We start from the raw sequence: 26,044 nt of genomic DNA, 5'->3' as shown, positions 1-26,044 counted from the left end.
CAAATGTTCACGGGATAACCAGACTTCAAGTATCAAGATATATTTCTTTGGTAAGAATATCATAAATATATTATTTTGTCATCAAAAACGGTGTATTAAACTGTAGAGTGGGTTAGTGCAGTTGATTAATCGCCGTATTATTTACACACACACTGGGCTAATTGTGCGCGAGATGTAACACCATGACATTAAGAAAATGGGATTCGCTTTTGATAAATAATAAAGTAATTTAATCAGATTTCCACTGTATTCAATGACAGACAGACAGACAGACAGACAGACAGACACACAGACAGACAGACAGACGGACGGACGGACGGACGGACGGACGGACGGACTGACGGACGGACGGACGGACGGACGGACAGACAGACAGACAGACAGACAGACAGACAGACAGACAGACAGACAGACAGACAGACAGACAGACAGACAGACAGACAGACAGACAGACAGACAGACAGACAGACAGACAGAGACAGAATGTTTTATTGACGTAAACTTTACATTTTTTGTCATTTACAAAATAGTTATACAAAGCATTATGTCAACGTGAGTACAAATACGAATATTTAAATATCATATTGATCGCGTAAAGATTAAATACATACAAACATGAATTTAATTAATAAGTTATACACAATAAAGATATTTTTTTTACAAATATTAAAGAAACAAAAAATAATATAGTGTTCGTGTTTTGCTAGATTTAAATATACAGATGATGAAAACAATAATTTTGTTATTAACTTTCATAAAAATATTGGAGGATGAAAACCATAAACATAGTGCAAATATTTAAACGTTCTACTTCTTCTTGATATGAAAAAATGAAGAGAACTTAGTTATTTAATATTTTAACCACTTTGTTCAAGATATGTAAAATTGGAACATGCGTTAAGGCTATACGTGAATTATTTGAAATATACTTAACTGTAAAACATAGATAATTAAAAAACAGAAAGTAACTGTACACAAATTGATTTCAATATTGATATCATATTAAATGCCCGAACTGTTTTTTAATGCTTTACCATCATTTGTTTACAGTTTCTATTGTTTTACAGAAGAATTTTAGATCACGTTTATGGAGGCCAAATGACATTAATTCATTCTTAGCTTATCTATTTTTTGAAAAAAAAAAATGAGCTATTGTCATCACCTTGGCGTCGGCGTCAGCGTCGGCATCGGCGTCCGGTTAAGTTTTGCGTTTAGGTCCACTTTTCTCATAAAGTATCAATGCTATTGCATTCAAACTTGGTACACTCACTTACTATCATGAGGGGACTGGGCAGGCAAAGTTAGATAACTCTGGCTTGCATTTTGACGGAATCATGCGCCCTTTTATACTTAGAAAATTGCAAATTTTGGTTAAGTTTTGTGTTTAGGTCCATTTTATTCCTTAAGTACCAAAGCTATTGCTTTCATACTTGCAACACTTACTAACTATTATAAGGGGACTGTGCAGGCAAAGTTATGTAACTCTGGCATTTTGACGGAATTATGTGCCCTTTTTATACTTAGAAAATAGAAAATTTGGTTAAGTTTTGTGTTTAGGTCCACTTTATTCCTAAAGTATCAAAGCTATTGCTTTCATACTTGCAACACTTACTAACTATCATAAGGGGACTGTGCAGGCAAAGTTATGTAACTCTGACTGGCATTTTGAATTTTTATTCATATATAAATAGACTGGAGCAAGCTGAACACACATGTACAAGAATATTATTTTAACATTAACTTTTTAAGTTAAGCAGCACATTAAAATATACATACAAAATGATGTTTGATATCTTGAAAAACTTTTTATAAAGAATTTATAATGTTTAGTACATAGTATAGACAAGAGTATATATAAAAAAGAACACGTACCTGCTGGCTTTTCATTGACCTTCCCTCAGCTCCGGTCTGTCCTTTTGGTTGTCTTGTGGACTCAGATATAACATAGGATGCTCTAATTGATCATCTGTACTTTTGTATAAGCCAAAGGAGCATAGTAAACCGAAGAGGCGGAGCTTATGGAACGCCTTGACTGTCTTATAATACCAAAACTTGTGATATTACGTCAATCTGACTCTGCATGAATGCCTGTAACCATTATATATATGCATAATCACAATATATAAATACATAATTTGAATATATACAGATAAAACTTTAATATATAAAGATATAATTTTCTTATATATAGATAAAATGTAAAATTATACAGATATTAATGTATTATACACAGATAATCTTCCATTATATAAAGGTATTTCTTCTTTATATGAAGGCAAAATATCTTTATATGAATGCCTGTAACCTTTATATATATGCATAATCACAATATATAAATACATAATTTGAATATACACAGATAAAGCATTAATATATAAAGATATAATAAACTTCCATAATATAAAGGCATTACTTCTTTATATAAAGGCAAAAGACCTTTATATAAACATAAATCGTAATTATATAAACACATATCGTCTTTTTATGCAGATAAAATTTGAAAAATACGTTAAAAATCATTAACGATAACATTTTATATACGAAGCTTTTATTACACACGGAAGACAATTTGTTCTGCATCATTTTACAACAATGGATATGGATTTGATACTTGAGCGACTTGGAGTGGAAGAAGGAGTGATACGGCGCTTCAGACAGGAGAAGATAACACCGGACATCATATCACTTATGTCACTGTACGACTTTAATTGCTTGGGTGTAAATGACAAAACAACTATCATGAAATTGCGTGTTGAATGTGTTTGTTACCGGAGTAATCCGTGGGCACATAATAATGATAGTACACGGTGTCGGAATATACGTTTTGAAATTTCAAGTATCATGATTGAAACATTGTTCGAAGCCGGATATTCAGTGAAGGACACTAGTATTGCACTTGGGGTTTCTGAAAGTACCTTATTCCGGAAGATGGGTCAATTTGGCTTGTCAAAGCTCGCATTTACAGAAATTGATGAAGAAGAACTAAACATTGTTGTTGCCACGACCATCACTGAATTTCCTAGGTGTGGAGAAGAAATGCTGCGAAAAGTTTTACTTCAAAAAGGAATTAAGGTACCATGATTTTACTATGCATAACTAGATCTTTTTATAATTGAAGGCGTATACGGTACATTGTTGATTGATTTTAGTAGACAGTCTATAAATAAACAGATACATTTGTCCGTGCAGATTCCAATAAAGTATTGTCAAACAATTGAAAACTAACTAAATTGTTAAGACTAGTTTTAGAGTACAGTTTGATTTGTGCCAAACAATCATACCTGAAACGGCTATCGCTTTAATCTATTAAAAATAAGAATTTTGTTAGATTTTTTTCATAGAAAATTCTATTGTTTATAAGGCACTTGGCAAAATGTAGAAGTAAATTAAAGCATATTCATTTTTGCATAAAACCAACATAAAGTATTATTTCTTATACAGGTTCAACGTTTCAGGCTTCGTCAGTGTCTAAAACACCTAGACGAAGATGGAATTCGTGCACGAAAAAGAAGGCGATTACGACGTCGCATTTACAACGTTTCAGCTCCAAATTGTTTATGGCACATTGACAGCAACCATAAATTAATTCGATGGCATTTTGTTATAATAGGCGGCATTGATGGTTTCAGTCGTTTAGTTACATATCTTAGATGCACGGACAACAACAAAGCGGAGACGGTTTTGCATTGCTTCAGAGATGGTGTTTCGAAATTTGGAGTTCCTGACCGGGTCAGATCAGATCAAGGCCGTGAAAATATGAAGGTTGCCGACTTCATGATAAATGCTCGCGGGACAGGACGTGGAAGTATGCTCACTGGTAAAAGTACACACAATCAACGTATTGAACGATTGTGGAGGGACGTGTATGACGGAGTCTTGAGTTATTTTTATGACTTATTTTACTTTTTAGAGGACAATAGCCGGCTTGACATTTTAAATGAAATAGACTTGTTTGCACTTCATTACGTATTTATTTCAAAGATAAATGAAAGGTTAAACACCTGGCAAGGTGCATGGAATCACCATCGAATACGAACAGTGAACTCAACACCAATGCGGCTTTACACGGCCGGTATGATGGACAACCCATCAGCACATGTTGATGATATTCTTCCAAACACTCGTACAGAATCTTCGTCTGATGAGGATATGGAGTCCCTGGACAACAGGCCAGTATTATCATCTCTTCAAATTAGTGTTGAAGAAAACCGGATGCGACGGCTCCACGAGCTATGTCCTCAAAACTGGAGGTCAAACAATCACGGCATAGACATCTTTTTGACAGCTAAACAGATATTAAGTGAATGACAACACAATTGATTGCTCGATTTTTACAAGCTGCTTTATGATTTCCAAGCGAAGTTTAAGGGGCCTGTTCATAGACGTTTAACCTTTGCAGAAAGTGTTTTCGTGACATCTATACCAACATACGTTTCAATTATCAAAGCAATTTATTTAGTCCCCGATATGTAAATTGACTTAATTAAATCTACTAAAACGCAAGTATTCATTTTTATAATATTTTGTACTTAATTATGGTTATTATAGTGTATTAAAATCTATACTTCAAGATACAAATGCACTTCCTTCATTTGCGCTATCAACGTAACATTTTCATTTTCAATATTAATTGAGAATGAGCAATTTTATGATGACGGAGGTGCAAATTCAGCATACTCCGCCTGCACATTATTTTTATCACATGCTATACCTTGCTTCCCCATATTATACAGCCATTACGAATAGTTTTATAATAAACATGTGTAATATACCTTTAAGCGTTTTTATTGGCTAGTTTTCATTAAACTGACCACGTGATAATACGGAATATTACGCTAGTCAATTGTTTCAATTGTTCCGCCCCAGAGACATGCCTGTTCGTCCGTCGGAACTGACATTTACCCAGCACACTTCAATGTATGTGACCTACTTTTCGCCACTAATGTATACCTCAAGGTTGCACCATTTGATGACTAACAAGCATAACAAAAATAATCATATTTATGGTTTGTTACATTCATTTCCTCGTTTATGAACTACTGTAGGTCAAGAGGGTTGATGTGAATGAGGAAATACGGTGTTATTTTTGTCAACACCATTTCAATCATATAACGGAGTTCAGCTGCTTCTTAGTGCAACAAGCAAATTCGTTGAATTGATATCCCCCGCCAAATAAGAGCTTTGTCACAGAAAAAAGCTTTTTTCAAGATACAAAGGGCCATAACTCTGTTATTAACAGATGGTGTACAATGCCATTTGGCTTGCATCATCCTCTTATTTATATATATACTCATACCAAGTTTCAAAGAAATCCGTCAAAGCACTTCCAAGATATGGCTCTGAACACACAAGTGCCGGACGGACGGATGGATGGACGGACAACGCCAAAACAATATCCCTCCACCTTTGGCGGGGGATAACAACTATGGCAAGTTTCATGGCTCTGGCTCATGTGTTAATGGAGATAAAGCTCTAAGCTTATAGTAAAAAGCATTTTTTCAAGATACCAAGGGGCATAACTCCGTTATTAACAGATGGTGTACAATGCCATTTGGCGTGCATCATCCTCTTATCCATATATATACTCATACCAAGTTACAATGAAATCCACCAAAGCACTTCCAAGATATGGCTCCGGACACAAAAGTGCCTATAGTAAAAAGCATTTTTTCAAGATACAAAGGGCCATAACTCCGTTATTAACAGATGGTGTATAATGCCATTTGGCGTGCATCATCCTCTTATCTATATATATACTCATACCAAGTTTCAATGAAATCCAACAAAGCACTTCCAAGATATGGCTCTGGACACAAAAGTGCCGGACGGACAGCCGGAAGGAAGGATGGACGGACAACGCCAAAACAATATCCCTCCGCCTCTGGCGGGGGATAATAAGTTAATGTACTTATTACTCCTCAAAACAGTAAACATTACTAACATGTCGGTTGATAAAGTAACCATTCTGCTGTCATAAGTTAAATAGCTTATGATGGCAGGGATTTGAAATGAGCTTTGCTTGGAACAAGGTTGAGTACAAGAGTGTTAACAAGCCCGTCCACATAACCCAGTCAATTTGAGCTAATGACCTAGTTTATGACCCCCATGACCAAGTTTTACACTCAGCCGAGATATTGGGATATATGTTCCAGCAAAGTTCGCTGGAGGCAAAAGTGTGTCATTGAGATCTAGAGTGGACAGAAGCTAATACGTTTACATACACGCTGGACATAATTAAGGCAACAACACAAGCGTTTCATGAGCATACTTTGCTCAGGTTATTTTATTTACTTTCAATTACAAATAAAACAAATTTTCTTAAATAAAACAAAACATACATGGAAAACAACTAAAATATAGGAATCAAAACAGTAATAAAGCACTTTCATTTAAAAATGTTTGGCTCCATTGTTAACAAAGTTATCTCCTATCTCTATATTTATTTGAAAAAATAAAACTAAATATAAAATTACTAAGAAATAATCCCCAATGATATTTACTGGCTCAAGGAAAGTTGCTGTATATAAATAATTTAGCAAAAAACCTACACTAATGCAATAAAAAATAAAGAAATATGATACATTATTTCAATCACTCTATTATGTATTTACAGTTGGTCAATTGAGATTATTTTGAATTTGTAAATAAAAGTTTCATGCAGCTTATCATTTTGTTTTCATATCTAGTTACAAGAACATAATAACACATAGAACTACTTACATAGCATGTACTGTGTTCACATACAAACACACAGTATGAACATGAAGAAAACAGTATAATCAAACATACCTGCACAAACTATTCCCACTGTACATACAGGAATCGAGCAAGATTCAAGAAGAACAAGCAAATTCGTAGAATTGATATCCCCCGCAACATATATTTTGTTCAAGGATGGGTGCAAATCGGACGGATGACGTACTACTATACAAAGGGCCATTACTCCATTATTAACAGATGTTGTACAATGCCATTTGGCGTGCATCATCGTCTTATCCATATATATACTCATACCAAGTTTCAATGAAATCCGCCAAAGCACTTCCAAGAGATGGCTCCGGACACAAAAGTGCCTATAGTAAAAAGCATTTTTTCAAGATACAAAGGGCTATAACTCCGTTATTAACAGATGTTGTGCAATGCCATTTGGCGTGCATCATCGTCTTATCCATATATATACTCATACCAAGTTTCAATGAAATCCGCCAAAGCACTTCCAAGATATGGCTCCGGACACAAAAGTGCCTATAGTAAAAAGCATTTTTTCAAGATACAAAGGGCCATTACTCCGTTATTAACAGATGGTGTACAATGCCATTTGGCGTGCATCGTCTTATCCATATATATACTCATACCAAGTTTTAATGAAATCCGCCAAAGCACTTCCAAGATATTGCTCCGGACACAAGTGTTCCGGACGGACGGACAGACAACGCCAAAACAATATCCCTCCGCCTCTGGCGGGGGATAATTACATATCTCATGCTGGCTGTCTATAATTTCCTTGGGCATTTTCATTTTGCTTCTAAATGAAGTAACACAGACTAACCTCAAATAACTAAACATTTAATAAGATTCTCAATTACATGAACGCAGCTCGTGTGCATACTTTCACAAAGTTGTACAAAAGAAATATCACATGAAGTCATTCAAACGGACACGGGCAACATGTTATTGCTAGAACTATACCTTTAGCTCATTAATTACGTCTTTACCTGCACCATATGGTCTTGTCTCAAAAGATTGCCATTCATGCTAAGCAATTACAAGTACAAGTCGCTGTCACAGACCACAAAGGTTATGCTCCCTGAATGTGCTTTGTCTCTAATTTTGGCAATACACCTACAACAGTGGCTGAAAAATGGAACATGTGTAAGGCTCAGAGAACTTGCGCTTAACAACATGTAATAACATAGGAATCTTTAAAGGACAATAACTCAGACAAGAAGAACTAACTAATTCCCCTACATGCCACATTGACACTGAATATTTAACCCGTTGTTTTCACAAAGTAAGAGAAACTAATTTTATTTTATTTTAAAGAATAATTTATTATCATGCAAGTGTGACCTTGACCTTGGAGATATCGGTGTTGGTCTTTCACCTGACATACTGTTCAATGATGGTGAACAAATGCACTGAGTCATTCACAAATCTCACAAGGAATGACATAGTTATGGCCCAGACAAGGTCAGTTTATGGCCATATATGACCTTTGAACTGAAAATGTGACCTTGACCTTGGTGATATGGACATAATTTTTTCGCATCACACACCGTGTAATGATGGTGAACAAACCTGCCAGATGATTTAAAAATCTCACAACAAATGACATAGTAATGGCCCAGAAAAACTCGTCTATGGGCATATTGACCTTCCAACTCAAAGTGTGTCCGTGAACTTGGAGATATTGACATACTTCTTTTGCATGATGCACCGTCCCATAATGGTGCACAAATTAACCAAGTCATTTTAAAATATTACGATTAATGACAAAGTTATGGTCCGGACAAAGTTTTGGGACAGACAGACAAAGTGATTCCTATATAGCCCCCCCCCCCACCAATGGTAGTGGGGGTAAAACAGATGAGATTTTTTAAAGTTTTTCCTTTCGCTTGCCATGGCAACAAGAGCCAGAGTTATTCATGGAATGCTTTTGTTTGAAAAACTTTAAAAGAGCTTCATGCAAGGAACATTCTTGCCAAGTTTAATTAATATTGGACCAGCTGGTAAGGAGGAGATGTCGTTTAAGTAAATAGGTTGACACAAGATACAGGACGACCAACAAAGACAGGTCACAATAGCTCATAAGTAACAATTTGTGAAAAAAAACTTTTAAACAATGAAAAAGATATCACAAAAATATGACAAAAACATGGGGTTACATACCATTAGGAACAAAACCAAATTACACGTCATTTTTATGATTTTGATTTGGGGAAATGGTCAAAATGTTAAATATGAGGAAAAGTTACCACTGAGGAGATAATATGGTTTTTAAAAGTAAATTTGAAGGTAAACAGCATAGTTTTTCTTGGGTAAAAGGGTCAATATACTTTGCTGCTGCAAAAGAAGGAAACAAGCCCAGACAACACTTAAATGAACATCACATTTACAATGTAAACAAGCAAAATGTATTGCATGTAAATAAGACATAATTAACAACATGCTAATAAGCAAATTCAAAGAATTGATATACTTTACACAATGTGTACACTACAATACAGTAAAATTTGTAAATGTTCATGGAAAAAAGGCTTATTTTCATGCTCAACCAACAATGAACCTATCATTAAAAAAAACATTATTACAAAATTACATGAAGATTAGGCATCAAATTTGACCTCTAGTGTTCACATGGTTTTTCTTTTTTGACCTAGTGTTTGACATCTTAATGACCCAATTTCAAACCGAGTCCAGATATCATTGGGACTAATTATCTGACCAAGTTTCATTTAGATCGGACAAAAATGTAGACTCTAGCGTTCACATGGCATATATTGACGATGCACAAAAAAAAAGGACTATATGCACAAAAAACAAAGGACTATCACATAAGCTCTACATAGGGGCTATAGTGCTCAGGAGAGGTAATAATGTTATGGGGACAAATGTGCTGACCAAGTTTCAAGATTGCAAAAAAAGGTTGGCCTCTTGAGGGTTCACAAAGTAAATGTTGATTACACCAATATAACTCACATACTACATTCAAAACATTTTTTACTACATACATATACACAACTAGAGCTTTGTCACAGACGTGACATATAACCCAAAATGCTGCAGTGACATTGAATATTTTGCACGCTGTCTTCACAAAACAAGAGAAGCTGATTTATGGCGATTTGGAAGAATGATTATGCCATTGTCTTTTATGGCCATTTTGACCTTTGAACTCTTGAATTCTTTTGCATGACATGCCGTCCAATGACTGTGAACAAAATTAATGTAGGGAGTCATTTTCAAATCTTACAATGAATGACATAGTTATGGCATGGACAAGCTCATTTATGGCCTTTTTTGAATTTTGAACTCCAAGAGTGACCTTGACATCGGAGATATCGACTTAATTCTTTTGCATGACACACTGTCCACTTATGGTGAACAAATGTACCAAGTCATTTTAAAATCTAATGATAAATGATATGGTTATGAACTTATGGTCCAGACAAACTTTCAGTTTAAAACGCAGTTAGTGACCTGTGACCTAGTTTTTGACCCGGCATGACCCATATTCAAACTTGACCTTGACAACATCTAGATACAACTTCTGACCAAGTTTGGTGAAGATCAGATGAAATTTTTGGGACAGACAGACCGACCGACTTGACCTTTGAATTCAAAGTGTAACCTTGACCTTGGAGACATCGACGTCCTTCTATTGCATGACACACCGTCCTATGATGGTGAACAAATGTACCAAGTGATTTTGAAATCTAATGATAAATGACATGGTTATGGTCCGGACAAACTTTCGGTTTAAAACGCAGTAAGTGACCCGTGACCTAGTTTTTGACCTGGCATGACCCATATTCAAACTTGACCTAGACATCATCTAGATACAACTTGTGACCAAGTTTGGTGAAGATTGGATGAAATTTTGTGACAGCCCGACTGACCGACAGAGTGACTCCTATATAGCCTCTATTACCAATGGTAATGGGGGTATAATTATATGTGAATGTCATTTTTTATTCTAAACCAAAGAATGTGTTACAAAATGCTAGATCAAACAAATTGAACAGTTCCTCTTGCAGTGGTAGTGGATTACTTTCATCTGGCAATGATAAATTCATTCTGTTTATGCAGGTATTTGCAGTGGGCAGGAAATTAGCACTTTCCATAAATTGAATGGAAGGCTGAAGAGCAAAGCCCAAGGCAGGTTCCTCCTCTGTACCAGTGGCAAACCTTAATATGCTCCCAAGATTTACAGCACCTCGTCTTCCACCTGAAGATATACATAATACTAAAATAATTTGGTAAATGTTAAACTGTTGCAGCACTGAGATATTCATTGTGTTAGCCAAATGAAAAACACACACAAATGAGCAGTTGTGCAGAGAAGCTCTACAGGCCTTTTTCTAGAGATTCTGTGGGTCAGAATATCTTACTGATTCCCAATGCAAAATATGACTCAATATGTTTTCCTAATTTGTAGGCAATTTTCCAAATTATATAATAAAAGCCAAAATAATATGTAAAAAAAAATATCTTATAACAAGACGGCCATGATGGCCCTTTATTGTTCACCTGAGGATTGAGTCAACATATTTTTGTCAATATTATAATATTTTTGTCAATATTAACATGTGCCATATTATTTCAATATGGCACATGTATGTTCTGAACAAATTTTATTAAGATTGGGTCAAACATGTTGCCTCTAGGGTAAAAACAATCTTTCCTAAGATTTGACCTAGTGACCTAGTTTTTAACCCTGGATGACACATTTTCAAACTCATTTGAAACTTCAATGAGAATCACATTCTTACTAAGTTTCATAAAGATTAGGTAAAAAATGTCACTTCTAGGGTGTCAAAAAGCTTTTCTAAGATTTGACCAGTCCTAGTGACCTAGTTTTGGACCGCAGGTGATTTTTTTTTCAAACTCGTCTTTAAAGTCTGCAAATTCATATAACAACCCGGAATCCTCATGGACGAGATTTCTTAATAAAAGATTTCATTCGGAACTCGCGCACTGTTGTTTTTTCCGATTTCTTAGCGCGCGCATGGTCTTGAGCAAATAATTTTCTTCTATTTTTTTAGATGACATTTAAGGAAAAACATCGCAATAGGGCTATATACATTGACATATAAATAACCAACTTATATGAATCAATATATTAGTTCTAGTACTACGAATGGACTGAGGATATTTATGTTTTTGTTGTTTGGTACTTGTCTTTATTATTACCAATACATGTGAATAGTTTAATATATATACGATAAAGTAAATGTCTTTGTATTTCCGTTGACAAACTTCCATTAAAACTGTATGCCCAGGCCTACACACAATTGTATAATAATGCAATGACATAATTACGTCACCAAACCTGTTAATATGTTTCAAATTTGACCCCAGGGGCATAATTTGAACAAACTAAGAAGAGAACTATTACATGTCACTACATACCAAATTTGGTAGCCCTATGCCATACGGTTATGGACAAAAAGATTTTTAAAGTTTTCCCACAATAGGCCTTATATAAGCATATGTTCAATTTTGTGACCCTCGGGACAGGGTCAATTTGACCCCAGGGGCATAATTTGAACAAACTTGGTAGAGGACTATAAGATGTCACTACATACCAAATTTGGTAGCCCTAGGCCCAATGTTTATGGACAAGTAGATTTTAAAGTTTTCAAAAAATAAGACCTTTATAAGCTTATATTCAATTTTGTGACCCCCGGGGCAGTTTCGAATTTGACCCCAGGGGCATAGTTTGAACAAACTAAGAAGAGAACTATTACATGTCACTACATACCAAATTTGGTAGCCCTATGCCATACAGTTATGGACAGAAAGATTTTTAAAGTTTTCACAAAATAGGCCTTATATAAGCATATGTTCAATTTTGTGACCCTCGGGGCAGGGTCAAACTTGACCCCAGGGACATAATTTGAAAAAACTTGGTAGAGGACTATAAGATGTCACTACATACCAAATTTGGTAGCCCTATGCCCAATGGTTATGGACAGGAATTTGTAAAGTTTTCACAAAATAGACCCTATATAAGCATATGTTCAATTTTGTGACCCCCGGGGCAGGGTCAAATTTGACCCCAGGGGCATAATTTGAAGAAATTTGGTAGAGGACTATAAGATGTCTCTACATACTCAATTTGGTAGCCCTAGGCCCAATGGTTATGGACGAAAATTTTGAAAGTTTTCACAAAATAGGCCTTATATAAGCATATGTTCAATTTTGTGACCCCCGGGGCAGGGTCAAATTTGACCCCAGGGGCATAATTTGAAGAAATTTGGTAGAGGATTATTAGATGTCTATACATACCAAATTTAATAGCCCTAGGCCCAATGGTTATGGACTGGAAGATTTTGAAAGTTTTCACAAAATAGGCCTTATATAAGCATATGTTCAATTTTGTGACCCCCGGGGCCGGGTCAAATTTTACCCCAGGGGCATAATTTGAAGAAATTTGGTAGAGGACTATTAGATGTCTCTACATACCAAATTTGATAGCCCTAGGCTAAATGGTTATGGACGATAAGATTTTGAAAGTTTTCACACAATAGGCCTTATATAAGCATATGTTCAATTTTGTGACCCCCGGGGCAGGATCAAATTTGACCCCAGGGGCATAATTTGAAAAAATTTGATAGAGGACTATTAGATGTCTCTACATACCAAATTTGATAGCCCTAGGCCCAATGGTTATGGACGAATGATTTTGAAAGTTTTCACAAAATAGGCCTTATATAAGCATATGTTCAATTTTGTGACCCCCGGGGCAGGGTCAAATTTGACCCCAGGGGCATAATTTGAAGAAATTTGGTAGAGGACTATTAGATGTCTCTACATACCAAATTTGATAGACCTAGGCCCAATGGTTATGGACGAGAAATTTTGAAAGTTTTCACAAAATAGGCCTTATATAAGCATATGTTCAATTTTGTGACCCCCGGGGCAGGGTCAAATTTGACCCCAGTAGCATAATTTGAAGAAATTTGGTAGAGGACTATTAGATGTCTCTACATACCAAATTTGATAGCCCTAGGCCCAATGGTTATGGACGAAAAGATTTTTTAAGTTTTCACAAAATAGGCCTTCTATAAGCAAATTTTCATTTTTGTGACCCCCGGGGAAGGGTCAAATTTGACCCCAGGGGCATAATTTGAACAAATTTGAAAGAGGTTCACCCCAGGAACATTCCTGAGAAATTTCATCAGAATTGGACCAGTACTTTAGGAGAAGATGTTTTAAGGAAAAGTTAACGCACGCACGCACTGACGCACGCACGACGGACACAGGACCATGACATAAGCCCCGCTGGCCTCTGGCCAGTGGAGCTAAAAACCCAGACTGGACCGAGTTCCGAATTACAACTATTGCATTAGTCAAAACTTACAAGTTATGCTATTCTAGATATGAAAACACTATCACTGTTTGGATTCCGATTGTAGCCATATTGCACTGTGTTTATTGAAAGCTGCATAGTGTTACGTCATTGGTCGTTTATAAATAACTTGTTTATCTATACATAGGATTGGCATTCCTGCCATAAATTTTCAGACCAAATCTGGGACTTTGACTTCAAATTACCGGGACATGTATACATATAGCGATATATAGACATACATGTACGATATATGCACTTTTGGTACGCATTTTTTTCGCGATATCCAAGCTATGTAATTAGGTAAATTTCACATGTAACTTACCTATAATAAACAAAAATTAACATCCATGAGATCAATACACAAACAATAAGTCCAAACGCCTATCGGAAATACACTAGTCTGTAGATCTATTAACGTCAAATTAAGCATTACTACTTTCATTACTAGATACAAGCCACATGTTGTTGGTGTTAGAAAAAGGTTGCGAAGTTGCTTTTGTGTACATGGTCACATGGTCTGCAGGAAACACGTGGGCGTATCAACTGCCACATAAAAACTTTGTAGTAGATCTTTACTTTTGTATGAAAATTATGTAGCGCGTAGTTGTAAAATAAGGTGATCTTTACCGTAAACGATACTTTTACAGATAAAATTTTGTAAAACAAGCAAAATGCGCCTTATTGGTAATGCCTATACGTCCCTGGTTATGCTTTTTGTCTATTAGGTAGTTCAGTGCTGATTTGATTTACATTCACTGTACATGTATACACTCAAACAAGGACTGTGTGCAACACATTTGCCAGATTTCCGATCCGGGACATATGGCAGGTATGGGATTGCATTTGGATGAAATTAATATGCCAAGAATATCCTGTCGATTTAAGATGAATTTTTTTATTTTGCCATGTGTGTTTATTAATATTTTACATTTCAGAAAGATTTCAATTGTGTAGTCCTTTTTGTTAACCAGCATTTTTTTTCCTTCTTTAACTAGTACCGGGGAACGGTACCTTTCCCAAAGCCTACCGGAGGCTTCCCAATTTTAGCACCGGACTTTTCCCAATCTCCATATCTACCGTTCCCAACGATCCTCAGTGCCTTTCCCAATGGCCAGTGCCTTTTATGTTCGCTGAAAATATCTTTTTCCCGTGAAAGAATTTCATCGTTACATAAATCAGTCTTCCTTACATAAATAAACTTTATCAACACTAATTTTTATCAGCAATTTCATCAAAAAAAAATCTTAAATGGACATCATAATGAGTCAATTAACGCCAAATACTACCGGAAACGATTAAAGAAAGAAACAATTACCAGCTGTTAATAGAGTTTGAGCGATTGCTTTTAGTTAAATGTAACTTTGTGCCTGTGTCACTGTGAGGAGAGATTAGTTTGACTTTGATCTGATTATCACCTGTTTAGAATTAAACATATAATTTGATAATTCCTTATTATTATTTTAAATTGTTATTAATTGATATCACTGAAAATGTTAACACAAAAATTACTTTCCAGGGCTTGTGAGACTTTTAAGGGCTTAAACACAATTATTAATATCATTTTTTATGCAACCCCAGTGATAATCATTAAAAAAAAATCTATTGACAGGCACATTCCTACTGAAGTGGCAATTACACAATTGTGGTGAGGATTTCCAAGTGTTCTATTATTATAAATGTTTGGACTATATACAATTAAATCACCACATTGAGTTCATTTACAACACAACACTTTGATAATATTCTTGATCATATTTTATTTTCTATTTAACCACAAGTTTCATAATATTCCAAAATAAGCTATTTTTACTTTAACACTTAATATTAAGTTCTTTCCTTATTGCTGGTCTAAATGCAACTGATGTTTACTTCTTGCTGGTCTTATTGCAACTGATATTTACTTCTTGCTGGTCTTATTGCAACTGATGTTTACTTCTTGCTGGTCTTATTGCAACTAACTCTAAAATCCCTAAAAACCCGAGAATTTCTAAAGTATCTGGTGTCTGTCATAAATCAAAGAGATACAGAATTGACATGTTCTCTGATTACAATTAAGAGAGAGCTTGGAAATGTAAACATCTAACCCCATTTGAACTAATTAATAAGGCCATTAACCCAAGTTTATCAGTCCCATCGCCATGCTCTAGGGAGTCTACAGGTCAGGGAGTCAAGTATCAGCCCCACCATGATGTCTGGTAAATTACTGGCATTTCGCGACAACAATTTTCACATGACATGTTATGATTGTCAAAATATCATCACTAGTAGTTTTTCTGTTAAAACCTAGAGCTTAAAATGCTTTGTGATGCAGAATATACATGTACCCCCTAATGATAGATAAAATGCATTTTAACGATTCCCAATTCATCAATTTTGCAACTCGATTTTTTTCCCAATTTATTGATTTTGCGACTTGTTTTTTTCCCAATTTGAAGATTTAACGACGCAAAAATTCACAATTGGGGAAAAAAACCGCTGTTAACTGATTTTAGCAAAAGATTAGAACCTGCACATAAGTATCTTTTCATCCGAAGTAATTTTATATTTAAGAGTAAGAAACAAAAACAATGTGTATTTTGTTAACAATATCTATTTTAAAGATCTACAAAGTGATATTCTGACATAATTCGCACACTTTAAAGGGGTAATGGTGGTCTTTACATGTAACTAATGATAATTGCATGTGTTAGCAAAGATTAAACAGGAAGAACTGAAATAAAATTTGAAAAACAATTTGCAATAGGAAAACGATCGTAAATTAATCATTATTTGAACTATATATATCTAAGATGGCACAACCATAATTTTGATTAAAATAGTCCAGTTTAACAAAATAAATCAAAGTTTCAAAGGAAAAACATTTATATTTTGCTGTTAACTTGACTTCAAATGGCCTTGTGACTTGTTCATTGGTTTGCATTGGCATGTGGATTTGCTAACGACAGACAGGAAAAACAATGACACTGTACTGAATAACCAAATAAACATTTAATAAAATATATTAGAAAAGTGTACCTGTCGAGATCCTAGATCCAGATGCGGCCGTATCGCTCTCAGCCATGGGCATGATGGGCATGGATTGCCAATGCTGCACTGCATTTTTAAACTTAATTCTTTCACCAATGGTCACCAGACCTAAATTTGTTAACTGGTTATCTTCTAACGATTTACAAATCTCAATAGAATCTATTTTTTGACTCATAAAATTTTGATACAGTGAATGTAAACCAATTGAATGCAAAACACTCCTTACGGCGTCGTCTGCCATGTTGTAGACGTAGACTGTAGATTACGGGAACGTCTCTTTTCCATTGTCTGAAATGTCTCTTTTCCATTGTCTGCAAAAAGGCAGTGAAAAACCAAATTACGCAACATTTTTTTTATTCAGCAAAACAGTTCAACGCTAAATAGTTTGTGCATGTTGCTCAAAAGATTTGTTACATTTAAAAGCGAATACGTTTGTTCGTAATATGTACGGTACCGACGGACTAAAACATTTAAAACAAATAGTCTATTTTTTAGTTCTTTCCTTTTAGAAGTCTAGCCACGGCGTGAGAAAATAATATTTCAAATTGCATTCGTTAGCACACCTCATCCTTTACCACTAAAGATTATTATAAAATCGAATTATTGTTCTTGACTATAAATAGTCTATAGTCTTTACTAAAAGTCGAATATGGCCACAGTAAATAACACTGAAAATCGCACCATCGTTCATTTCTGAAAGTCGACTATGGCCACAGTAAATGACTCTTAAAATGAGACAATCGTTCATTACTGCAAGTCGAATATGGCCACAGAAAATGACTCTTAAAATGACACCATCGTTCATTACTGCAAGTCAACTATGGCCACAGTAAATGACTCTTAAAATAACACCATCGTTCATTACTCAAAGTCGACTATGGCCACAGTAAATGACTCTTAAAATAACACCATCGTTCATTACTAAAAGTCGACTATGGCCACACTAAATGACTCTTAAAATGACACCCATCGTTAATTACTACAAGTCGACTATGGCCACAGTAAATGACTCTTAAAATGACACCCATCGTTCATTACTACAAGTCGACAATGGCCACAGTAAATGACTCTTAAAATGACAGCATCGTTCATTATTGAAAGTCGACTATGGCCAAAGTAAATGACACTTAAAATGACACCATCGATTATTACTGGAAGTCGACTATGGCCACAGTATATGACTCTTAAAATAAGACCATCGTTCATTACTGCAAGTCGACTATGGCCACAGCAAATGACTCTTAAAATGACACCATCGTTCATTACTGCAAGTCGACTATGGCCACAGTAAATGACTCTTAAAATAACACCATCGTTTATTACTAAATGTTGACTATGGCCACAGTAAATGACTCTTTAAATGACACCATCGTTCAATACTAAAAGTCGACTATGGCCACGGTAAATGACTCTTATAATAACACCATCGTTCATAACTGAAAGTCGACTATGGCCACAGTAATTGACACTAAAAATAAGTCCATCGTTCATTACTGCAAGCCGACTATGGCCACAGTAAATGACTCTTAAAATGACACCATTATTCATTACTTCAATTCGACTATGGCCACAGTAAATGACTCTTAAAATAACACCACCGTTCATTACTGGCAGTCGACTATGGCCACAGTAAATGGCTCTTAAAATGTCCCCACTGCTCATTACTGCAAGTCGACTTTGGCCACAGTAAATGACTCTTAAAATGACACCATCGTTCATTACTGCAAGTCGACTATGGCCTCAGTAAATCACTCTTAAAATGACACCATCGTTCATTACTTCAATGCGACTATGGTCACAGTAAATGACTCTTAAAATGACACCATCGTCCATTACTGCAAGTCGACTATAGCCACAGTTAATCACTCTTAAAATGACACCATCGTTCATTACTGCAAGTCGACTATGGCCACAGTAAATGACCCTTAAAATAACACCATCGTTCATTACTAAAGGTCGACTATGGCCACAGTAAATGACTCTTAAAATGACACCATCGTTCAATACTAAAAGTCGCCTATGGCCACAGTAAATGACTCTTAAAATAACACCATCGTTTATTACTAAAGGTTGACTATGGCCACAGTAAATGACTCTTAAAATGACACCATCGTTCAATACGAAAAGTCGACTATGGCCACGGTAAATGACTCTTATAATAACACCATCGTTCATAACTGAAAGTCGACTATGGCCACAGTAAATGACACTTAAAATAAGACCATCGTTCATTACTGCAAGCCGACTATGGCCACAGTAAATGACTCTTAAAATGACACCATCGTTCATTACTTCGATTCGACTATGGCCACAGTAAATGACTATTAAAATGACACCACCGTTCATTACTGCAAGTCGACTATGGCCACAGTAAATCACTCTTAAAATGTCACTACTGCTCATTACTGCAAGTCGACTATGGCCACAGTAAATGACTCTTAAAATGACACCATCGTTCATTACTGCAAGTCGACTATGGCCCCAGAAAATGACTCTTAAAATGAAACCACCGTTCATTACTGCAAGTCGAATATGGCCACAGTAAATGACTCTTAAAATGACACCACTGTTCATTACTGCAAGTCGACTATGGCCACAGTAAATGACTCTTAAAATGGAACCATCGTTCATTACTGCAAGTCGACTATGGCCACCGTAAATGACTCTTAAAATAACACCATCGTTCATTACTGGAAGTCGACTATGGCCACAGTAAATGACTCTTAAAATGACACCATCGTTCATTACTGCAAGTCGACTGTGGCCACAGTAAATGACTCTAAAAATGGCACTACTGCTCATTACTGAAAGTCGACTATGGCCACAGTAAATGACTCCTAAAATGACACCATCGCTCATTACTGCAAGTCAACTATGGCCACAGTAAATGACTCTTAATATAACACCATCGTTCATTACTCAAAGTCGACTATGGCCACAGTAAATGACTTTTAAAATGACACCATCGTTCATTACTAAAAGTCGACTATGGCCACAGTAAATGACTCTTAAAATGACACCCATCGTTCATTACTACAAGTCGACTATGGCCACAGTAAATGACTCTTAAAATGACGCCATCGTTCATTACTGAAAGTCGACTATGGCCACAGTAAATGACTCTTAAAATGACACCATCGTTCATTACTGCAAGTCGACTATGGCCACAGTAAATGACTCTTAAAATGAAACAACCGTTCATTACTGGAAGTCGACTATGGCCACAGTAAATGACTCTTAAAATGACACAATGTTCATTACTGCAATTCGATTATGGCCACAGTAAATGACTCTTAAAATGGAACCATCGTTCATTACTGCAAGTCGACTATGGCCACCGTAAATGACTCTTAAAATAACACCATCGTTCATTACTGGAAGTCGACTATGGCCACAGTAAATGAATCTTAAAATGGAACCATCGTTCATTACTGCAAGTCGACTATGGCCACAGTTAATGACTCTTAAAATGACACCATCGTTCATTACTGCAAGCCGACTATGGCCACAGTAAATGACTCTTAAAATAACACCACCGTTCATTACAGGAAGTCGACTATGGCCACAGTAAATGACTCTTAAAATGTCACCACTGTTCATTACTGCAAGTCGACTATGGCCATAGTAACTGACTCTTAAAATGACACCATCGTTCATTACTGTAAGTCGACTATGGCCACAGTAAATGAATCTTAAAATGACACCATAGTTAATTACTGAAAGTCGACTATGGCCACAGTAAATGACTCTTAAAATGACACCATCGTTCATTACTGCAAGTCGACTATGGCCACAGTAAATGACTCTTAAAATGACACCATCGTTCATTACTGAAAGTCGACTATGGCCACAGTAAATAACCCCAATTATCTATTTTTAAGCATTAATATGAAAATGTGAACGAGATTTTGTATTAAGACAAAGGCGCTCTTATGCCATTATAAGCATTAATACAAAATTGTGAACGAGATTTAGGCAAACCACATAGGCGCTCTTATCCGCCATATAGCCATTAATACGGAAATATGAACAAGATTTAGTCAATATACATAGGCGCCCTTTTCCCTTGATAAGCATTAACACGGAAATATGAACGACATTTTGTTAAAACAAATAGTCTCTTTTATCATCCATATAGGCAATAAATACGGAAATTAGAACGAGATTTAATGAAAAGACAAAGGCGCTCTTATCCCATTATAAGCATTTATTCAAAAGACATAGGCGCTCTTATCAACCATATAGCCATAAATATAATACAATGTAAGAGTACTATATTTTACACTTGTATGTATAATGAATATTCATGATTCACGTATGAGTTTGAGCGCTCATTAACCTGTTTAAACCCCAGTTGTTAACATTGACCGTTCCAAAGCGGTGACACCGGCTTTATTGTACTCTTTTTGTATTTTGTTTCGTTTTGTGCCGTTCTGTTTTGGCAATTCATCACCTGCCATGAATAAAGGACCACGTACGTCTGTATAATACAGGGTAAGATCTTGGATCCCAAAAGGTACATGGTGCTGCTAGAAAGAAGCAGGGTGGCGATTCGGAACAGAAACTGATATATTCATATAATATCCAGGTATTTTATTAATCCAATACAAACATATTGTCATTAAGAAACAAATTATCTATGGAAAAACGTATGATTGCGTCACTATACACACGCACATACGTTTGCAAATGTTTTGCTAAGATTTGCAGTAGATTTACGCTTGTTGCAAGAAAGATATTTATTTTTGCATGCATTTATTATTGCATGTAGAATACGCATTTAATCCGGATGCACCAACTCTTGTAAGTAGACAAAATGACACCTCCATTATGATGGCTTTTTACCCCTCTAAGACAGTGAAGGAATATTATTTTGGCGATGTCCGGAGGTGTTTATCAATAATTATTTATTAAATTTCATTAAACTTAATATGAATGTGTTCAGTCATACTGCGGTGCACGCGTAATTAATTTATTACCCCTTAATAGATTGAAATTCAGGAAGGTTGTACGTCCGGAGCTGTTTCACAGTACCTATTTCACGAAACTTAAAACAAATATGCATCATCATTCGCCGATATTGTTTCTGTGTGGTTCTCCGTCCTTCCACTTTCAATGTCCGGAGCTGTGTGACAGTAACTAATGCTTGAAAGTCTATAAAACTTAAATGTCATCATACTGCAGTGGTGTACACTTAAGTTCTGTCCGGATCGATAACTCAACAGTTAACAGTAAACCGGTGTCTGTAATGCAACGATCCCATTTTGTCCTTACACATCTTCCGACCGTACGGTGTTGTCAGCCATGTTGAACTTTTCTGCAGGATGTTAGTGTCTTTGTGTTCACCAGGCTTTACCTTTGAAATAGATTGCAACAAAATCCAATCTGGTACGACATATTGACTAGGATTATCTGTAAAATTTATGTTCCGTGTTTTACTTACGTCTATCCGCTAGGGCGCTTGACCAATATTCTTTTATGCTCGAGCCTGCATTAAAAAACCCAAAATTTTTGTGAAAATGAACTAAAAACACATCAAGTTACATAACAAGTCAAACTTTTAAAGTGTCAAAGGCTACGAAGACACTTATAAGTAATTGTTTTATTTCGATGATACGATAAACTTTTACTAATCATAAATTGCCTGTGACTAGTAATTGTATTAATGGCTTGGTTATGCTAAAACACGTTACAGATATCTCTTTAAACCATTTTGTAAAATGTAAATCCGAATGAAATTTCTATGACATTTATACGAAAAGAAAACGAAAAACCTAATATGACTGCTATATTTTTTTTACAAAACTGATCATTGTAGTATTAATGATATGGACAATACATACGGTGAGTTGTTGCCAAGCTATATGCTGTGAAAATACATTTGGCCACCGTTCGTTGCAGAGCCTCTGTGGCCTCTTTATAACTACATCCAGTCGCCTGCAGTTTTATGATTTGAAACAAACGATCATGAGAATATTTAACAAATTTTACATACATGTACTGTGAAATATTTTCTGTACGAATATGTAGTTTACTTTGACACCAAAGAAGAAAATAATTATTGTATGACGTTCGAAACCGATATACTTTTTTCAATTAATTATATAACTTTAAACTTTTGCCTTTACTATTTATATTGTTTGGACTCGCCTTTAAAAACCGCGTAAAAAATAAAACGGAATTCTATGTCTATTGACAGTCTAACAGGCATGTTATATGGAGATATTGTACATTTTAAGACTTTGTTCTTCCCATTAACATTTAAAATATTTACATTTGACGAATTAAATTTACACAAACACAGCGCAAGTTTATACTTTCGTGAATGAAATGTGGTTGTGCACAAAATGAACAAAATGTTACGCACTCTTATAAATAAAATCATGTTTTGAAAACGTATATATTATTGTAAGATAATACTTGTTACTAAAAATAATCAAAGACCATACTCTATACCTCTTGCATGATCACTGAACACGCTTCCTTGACGAGGACGGATTCTGTATACGATGAAACCACTAGTCTGTAATTCAATATAGAAATGGTATTGGTTTTAATTATTATAAGTTTAAGTTAAGTTTTTAACAAATGTTGATGGCAGTCTTGATCGAGCACGACCTTAGATGTATATCTTTCTACATACAAATTTTTAACCTTTACAAAATCGGTCATATGCAAGATTATGTTTATTTTTCACTTTCTAAATCCCTTGTAAACGGCCAAATAATTATGTTATGGCAGACTGGAATAGTTCATGAAAAAAATCAATACTCAATAAAAAAAAATAATACGAAATACCTTTTGTTCTTCTTGAAAGCTGATTTCAGCTTTTCGTTACCAAAGGGTGGTTCCTGTAAATGTCGTCATTATTGACAGTTTAAGTAAGCAATCAATTTCCCATGTTTTGTGAAATTTGTATGAAATCAAAGAAAGGGAAAGTTTTACATTGTGTATGGTACCGTTTGTCAGGAGATATTGTGAATAAGCGAATAACACATATTTTTTCTTTACAATCGAACCTCGACTTTTATCGTTCATTGATTCAAAATATTTCGGCTCTTATTCTAAATATAAAGTGGTTATATAAATAAGGGAACACAGATAGCTTTCAATATAATTGGTATTTTGAATCCCAAGCGCTTATGCAATATACAGTTGCCATTGCTATGCATTGTACTGTACTAAGTGCCTGTTCGTAATGCAACCGGATCATTGCTATACTTTGGTCTTTACGAATTTCTCATATAGAGTTTATCTATTTCGTTCGGAGCTCATAGAATTCGAAGTAGCTCTTGACTTTGGGCAAGTAACAGACGCATCAAGACCAATTCCACAACACCGTCACACATAGGTTTCGGTGGCAAGACCGAGTTCGAATACTACGCCGTTTACAAAGCTTTTCTGCTGTTAAAGTCAGTTTTTGTACGCATTTTGAAGAAGCTTAGTATATCAGTGCCTTGAGTTTAATTGCAGAAAAGCTACCTTATTAATGACAATTACAACTTACCCGTTTTCTGAAAAGGTATCTTGGATGTTTTTCTCCACGACAGTCAGTGCCTGAATTACACGAGGAAAAAACTGATAAAAAAGAACCAAATGATTATAGCATGTACACTGTTTCAAGAGTATGACAATACGTTAATGAAATTGTGCATTAATATTTGAATATGATAATCAATAGGCATGCAACGGAGAGTAATGTATGAATTAATACCTCTAACGTGAAGACGCAAAATCCATATCCGATGGAACTTTTGGTGCCGCGTCTACGTTTGTAATAAATTTGCAATGGTTTTGCAACCACAAAACGTCACTGAAATATATATAAAAAAGATCGGAATGAAATGGCGATAGAACTTCGACCAAATTCCTATGAACTTATGTGATCTAATGGAGAGTAAAATATATATGACTTTCTTTTACAATATTGTAACCACTAGAACATGTAGAAACCCTATGAAACCATTGCTCACCTGTCTTCCACCGTCGAAGTGACAATGGAAAAGCACGTTTTGTATGCCACAGGGACCTAGATAGCATTTACTGTGGCCATAGTGGACTTGCAGTAATGAACGATGGTGTCATTTAAAGAGTCATTTACTGTGGCCATAGTCGACTTGCAGTAATGAACGATGGTGTCATTTTAGGAGTCATTTACTGTGGCCATAGTCGACTTGCAGTAATGAACAGTGGTGACATTTTAAGAGTCATTTACTGTGACCATAGTCGATTTCCTGTAATGAACGGTGGTGTAATTTTAAGAGTCATTTACTGTGGCCATAGACGACTTGCAGTAATGGACGATTGTGATATTTTAATTGTCATTTACTGTTGCCATATTCGACTTCCAGTAATGAACAATGGTAACATTTTAAGAGTCATTTACTGTGGCCATAGTCGACTGGAAGTAATTACCGGTGATGTCATTTTAAGAATCATTTACTGTGGCCATAGTCAACTTGCAGTTATGAGCAATGGTGTCATTTTAAGATTCATTTACTGTGGTCATAGTCGACTTGCAGTCATGGACAATAGTATCATTTAAAAAGTCATTTACTGTGGCCATAGTCGACTTCCAGTAATAAAAAATGGTGTCATTTTAAGAGTCATTTACTGTGGCCATAGTCGACTTGCAGTAATGAACAATGGTGTCATTTTAAGAGTCATTTACTGTAACCATTGTCGACTTGTAGTAATGAACAATGGTGTCATTTTAAGAGTCATTTACTGTGGCCATAGTCGACTTTAAGTAGTGAACGATGGTGTTATTTTAAGAGTCATTTACTGTGGCCATAGTCGAATTGCAGTAATGAACGATGGTGTTATTTTAAGAGTCCTTTACTGTGGACATAGTCGACTTTTAGTAATGAACGTTGGTGTCATTTTAAGAGGCATTGACTGTTGCCATAGTCGACTAGCAGTAATGAACGATGGCGTCAT

At 35.5% G+C, this 26,044-nt stretch overlaps 1 protein-coding gene and 2 long non-coding RNA genes across 3 annotated transcripts; 1 reads left to right on the top strand and 2 right to left on the bottom strand.

Moving 5' to 3' along the window:
• Window positions 1-2,592: 2,592 nt before the first annotated feature.
• On the top strand, window positions 2,593-4,771 carry LOC127849976 (uncharacterized). The gene is made up of 2 exons (XM_052382713.1): window positions 2,593-3,072; window positions 3,442-4,771. The coding sequence occupies exons 1-2, from the start codon at window positions 2,593-2,595 to the stop codon at window positions 4,306-4,308; spliced, it is 1,347 nt and encodes a 448-aa protein (XP_052238673.1). The 3' UTR covers window positions 4,309-4,771.
• A 1,479-nt stretch (window positions 4,772-6,250) lies between these two features.
• Window positions 6,251-17,377, bottom strand: LOC127850757 (uncharacterized). The gene is made up of 2 exons (XR_008035438.1): window positions 17,093-17,377; window positions 6,251-10,948 (listed from the first exon to the last, which is right to left on the bottom strand). It is a non-coding gene; the product is annotated as an uncharacterized LOC127850757 (long non-coding RNA).
• A 3,916-nt stretch (window positions 17,378-21,293) lies between these two features.
• On the bottom strand, window positions 21,294-24,933 carry LOC127851487 (uncharacterized). Its single transcript, XR_008035792.1, has 7 exons — window positions 24,819-24,933; window positions 24,612-24,661; window positions 23,903-23,955; window positions 23,561-23,627; window positions 22,948-23,041; window positions 22,548-22,592; window positions 21,294-22,460 (listed from the first exon to the last, which is right to left on the bottom strand). It is a non-coding gene; the product is annotated as an uncharacterized LOC127851487 (long non-coding RNA).
• Window positions 24,934-26,044: the final 1,111 nt, after the last annotated feature.

The sequence above is a fragment of the Dreissena polymorpha genome, chromosome 11, assembly GCF_020536995.1.
Source record: "Dreissena polymorpha isolate Duluth1 chromosome 11, UMN_Dpol_1.0, whole genome shotgun sequence".
Taxonomy (NCBI): Eukaryota; Metazoa; Mollusca; class Bivalvia; order Myida; family Dreissenidae; genus Dreissena; species Dreissena polymorpha.
The sequence above is the reverse complement of the archived record's forward strand: the minus strand, read 5'-3'. Positions and strand labels throughout refer to the sequence as shown.

Excerpts from the sequence above, each read along its gene's own strand:
- LOC127849976 (XM_052382713.1), top strand. The coding sequence starts at position 2,593 with ATGGATATGGATTTGATACTTGAGCGACTTGGAGTGGAAGAAGGAGTG. Across the intron at positions 3,073-3,441 it reads TACTTCAAAAAGGAATTAAG|GTTCAACGTTTCAGGCTTCG; the intron begins GTACCATGATTT and ends TTTCTTATACAG.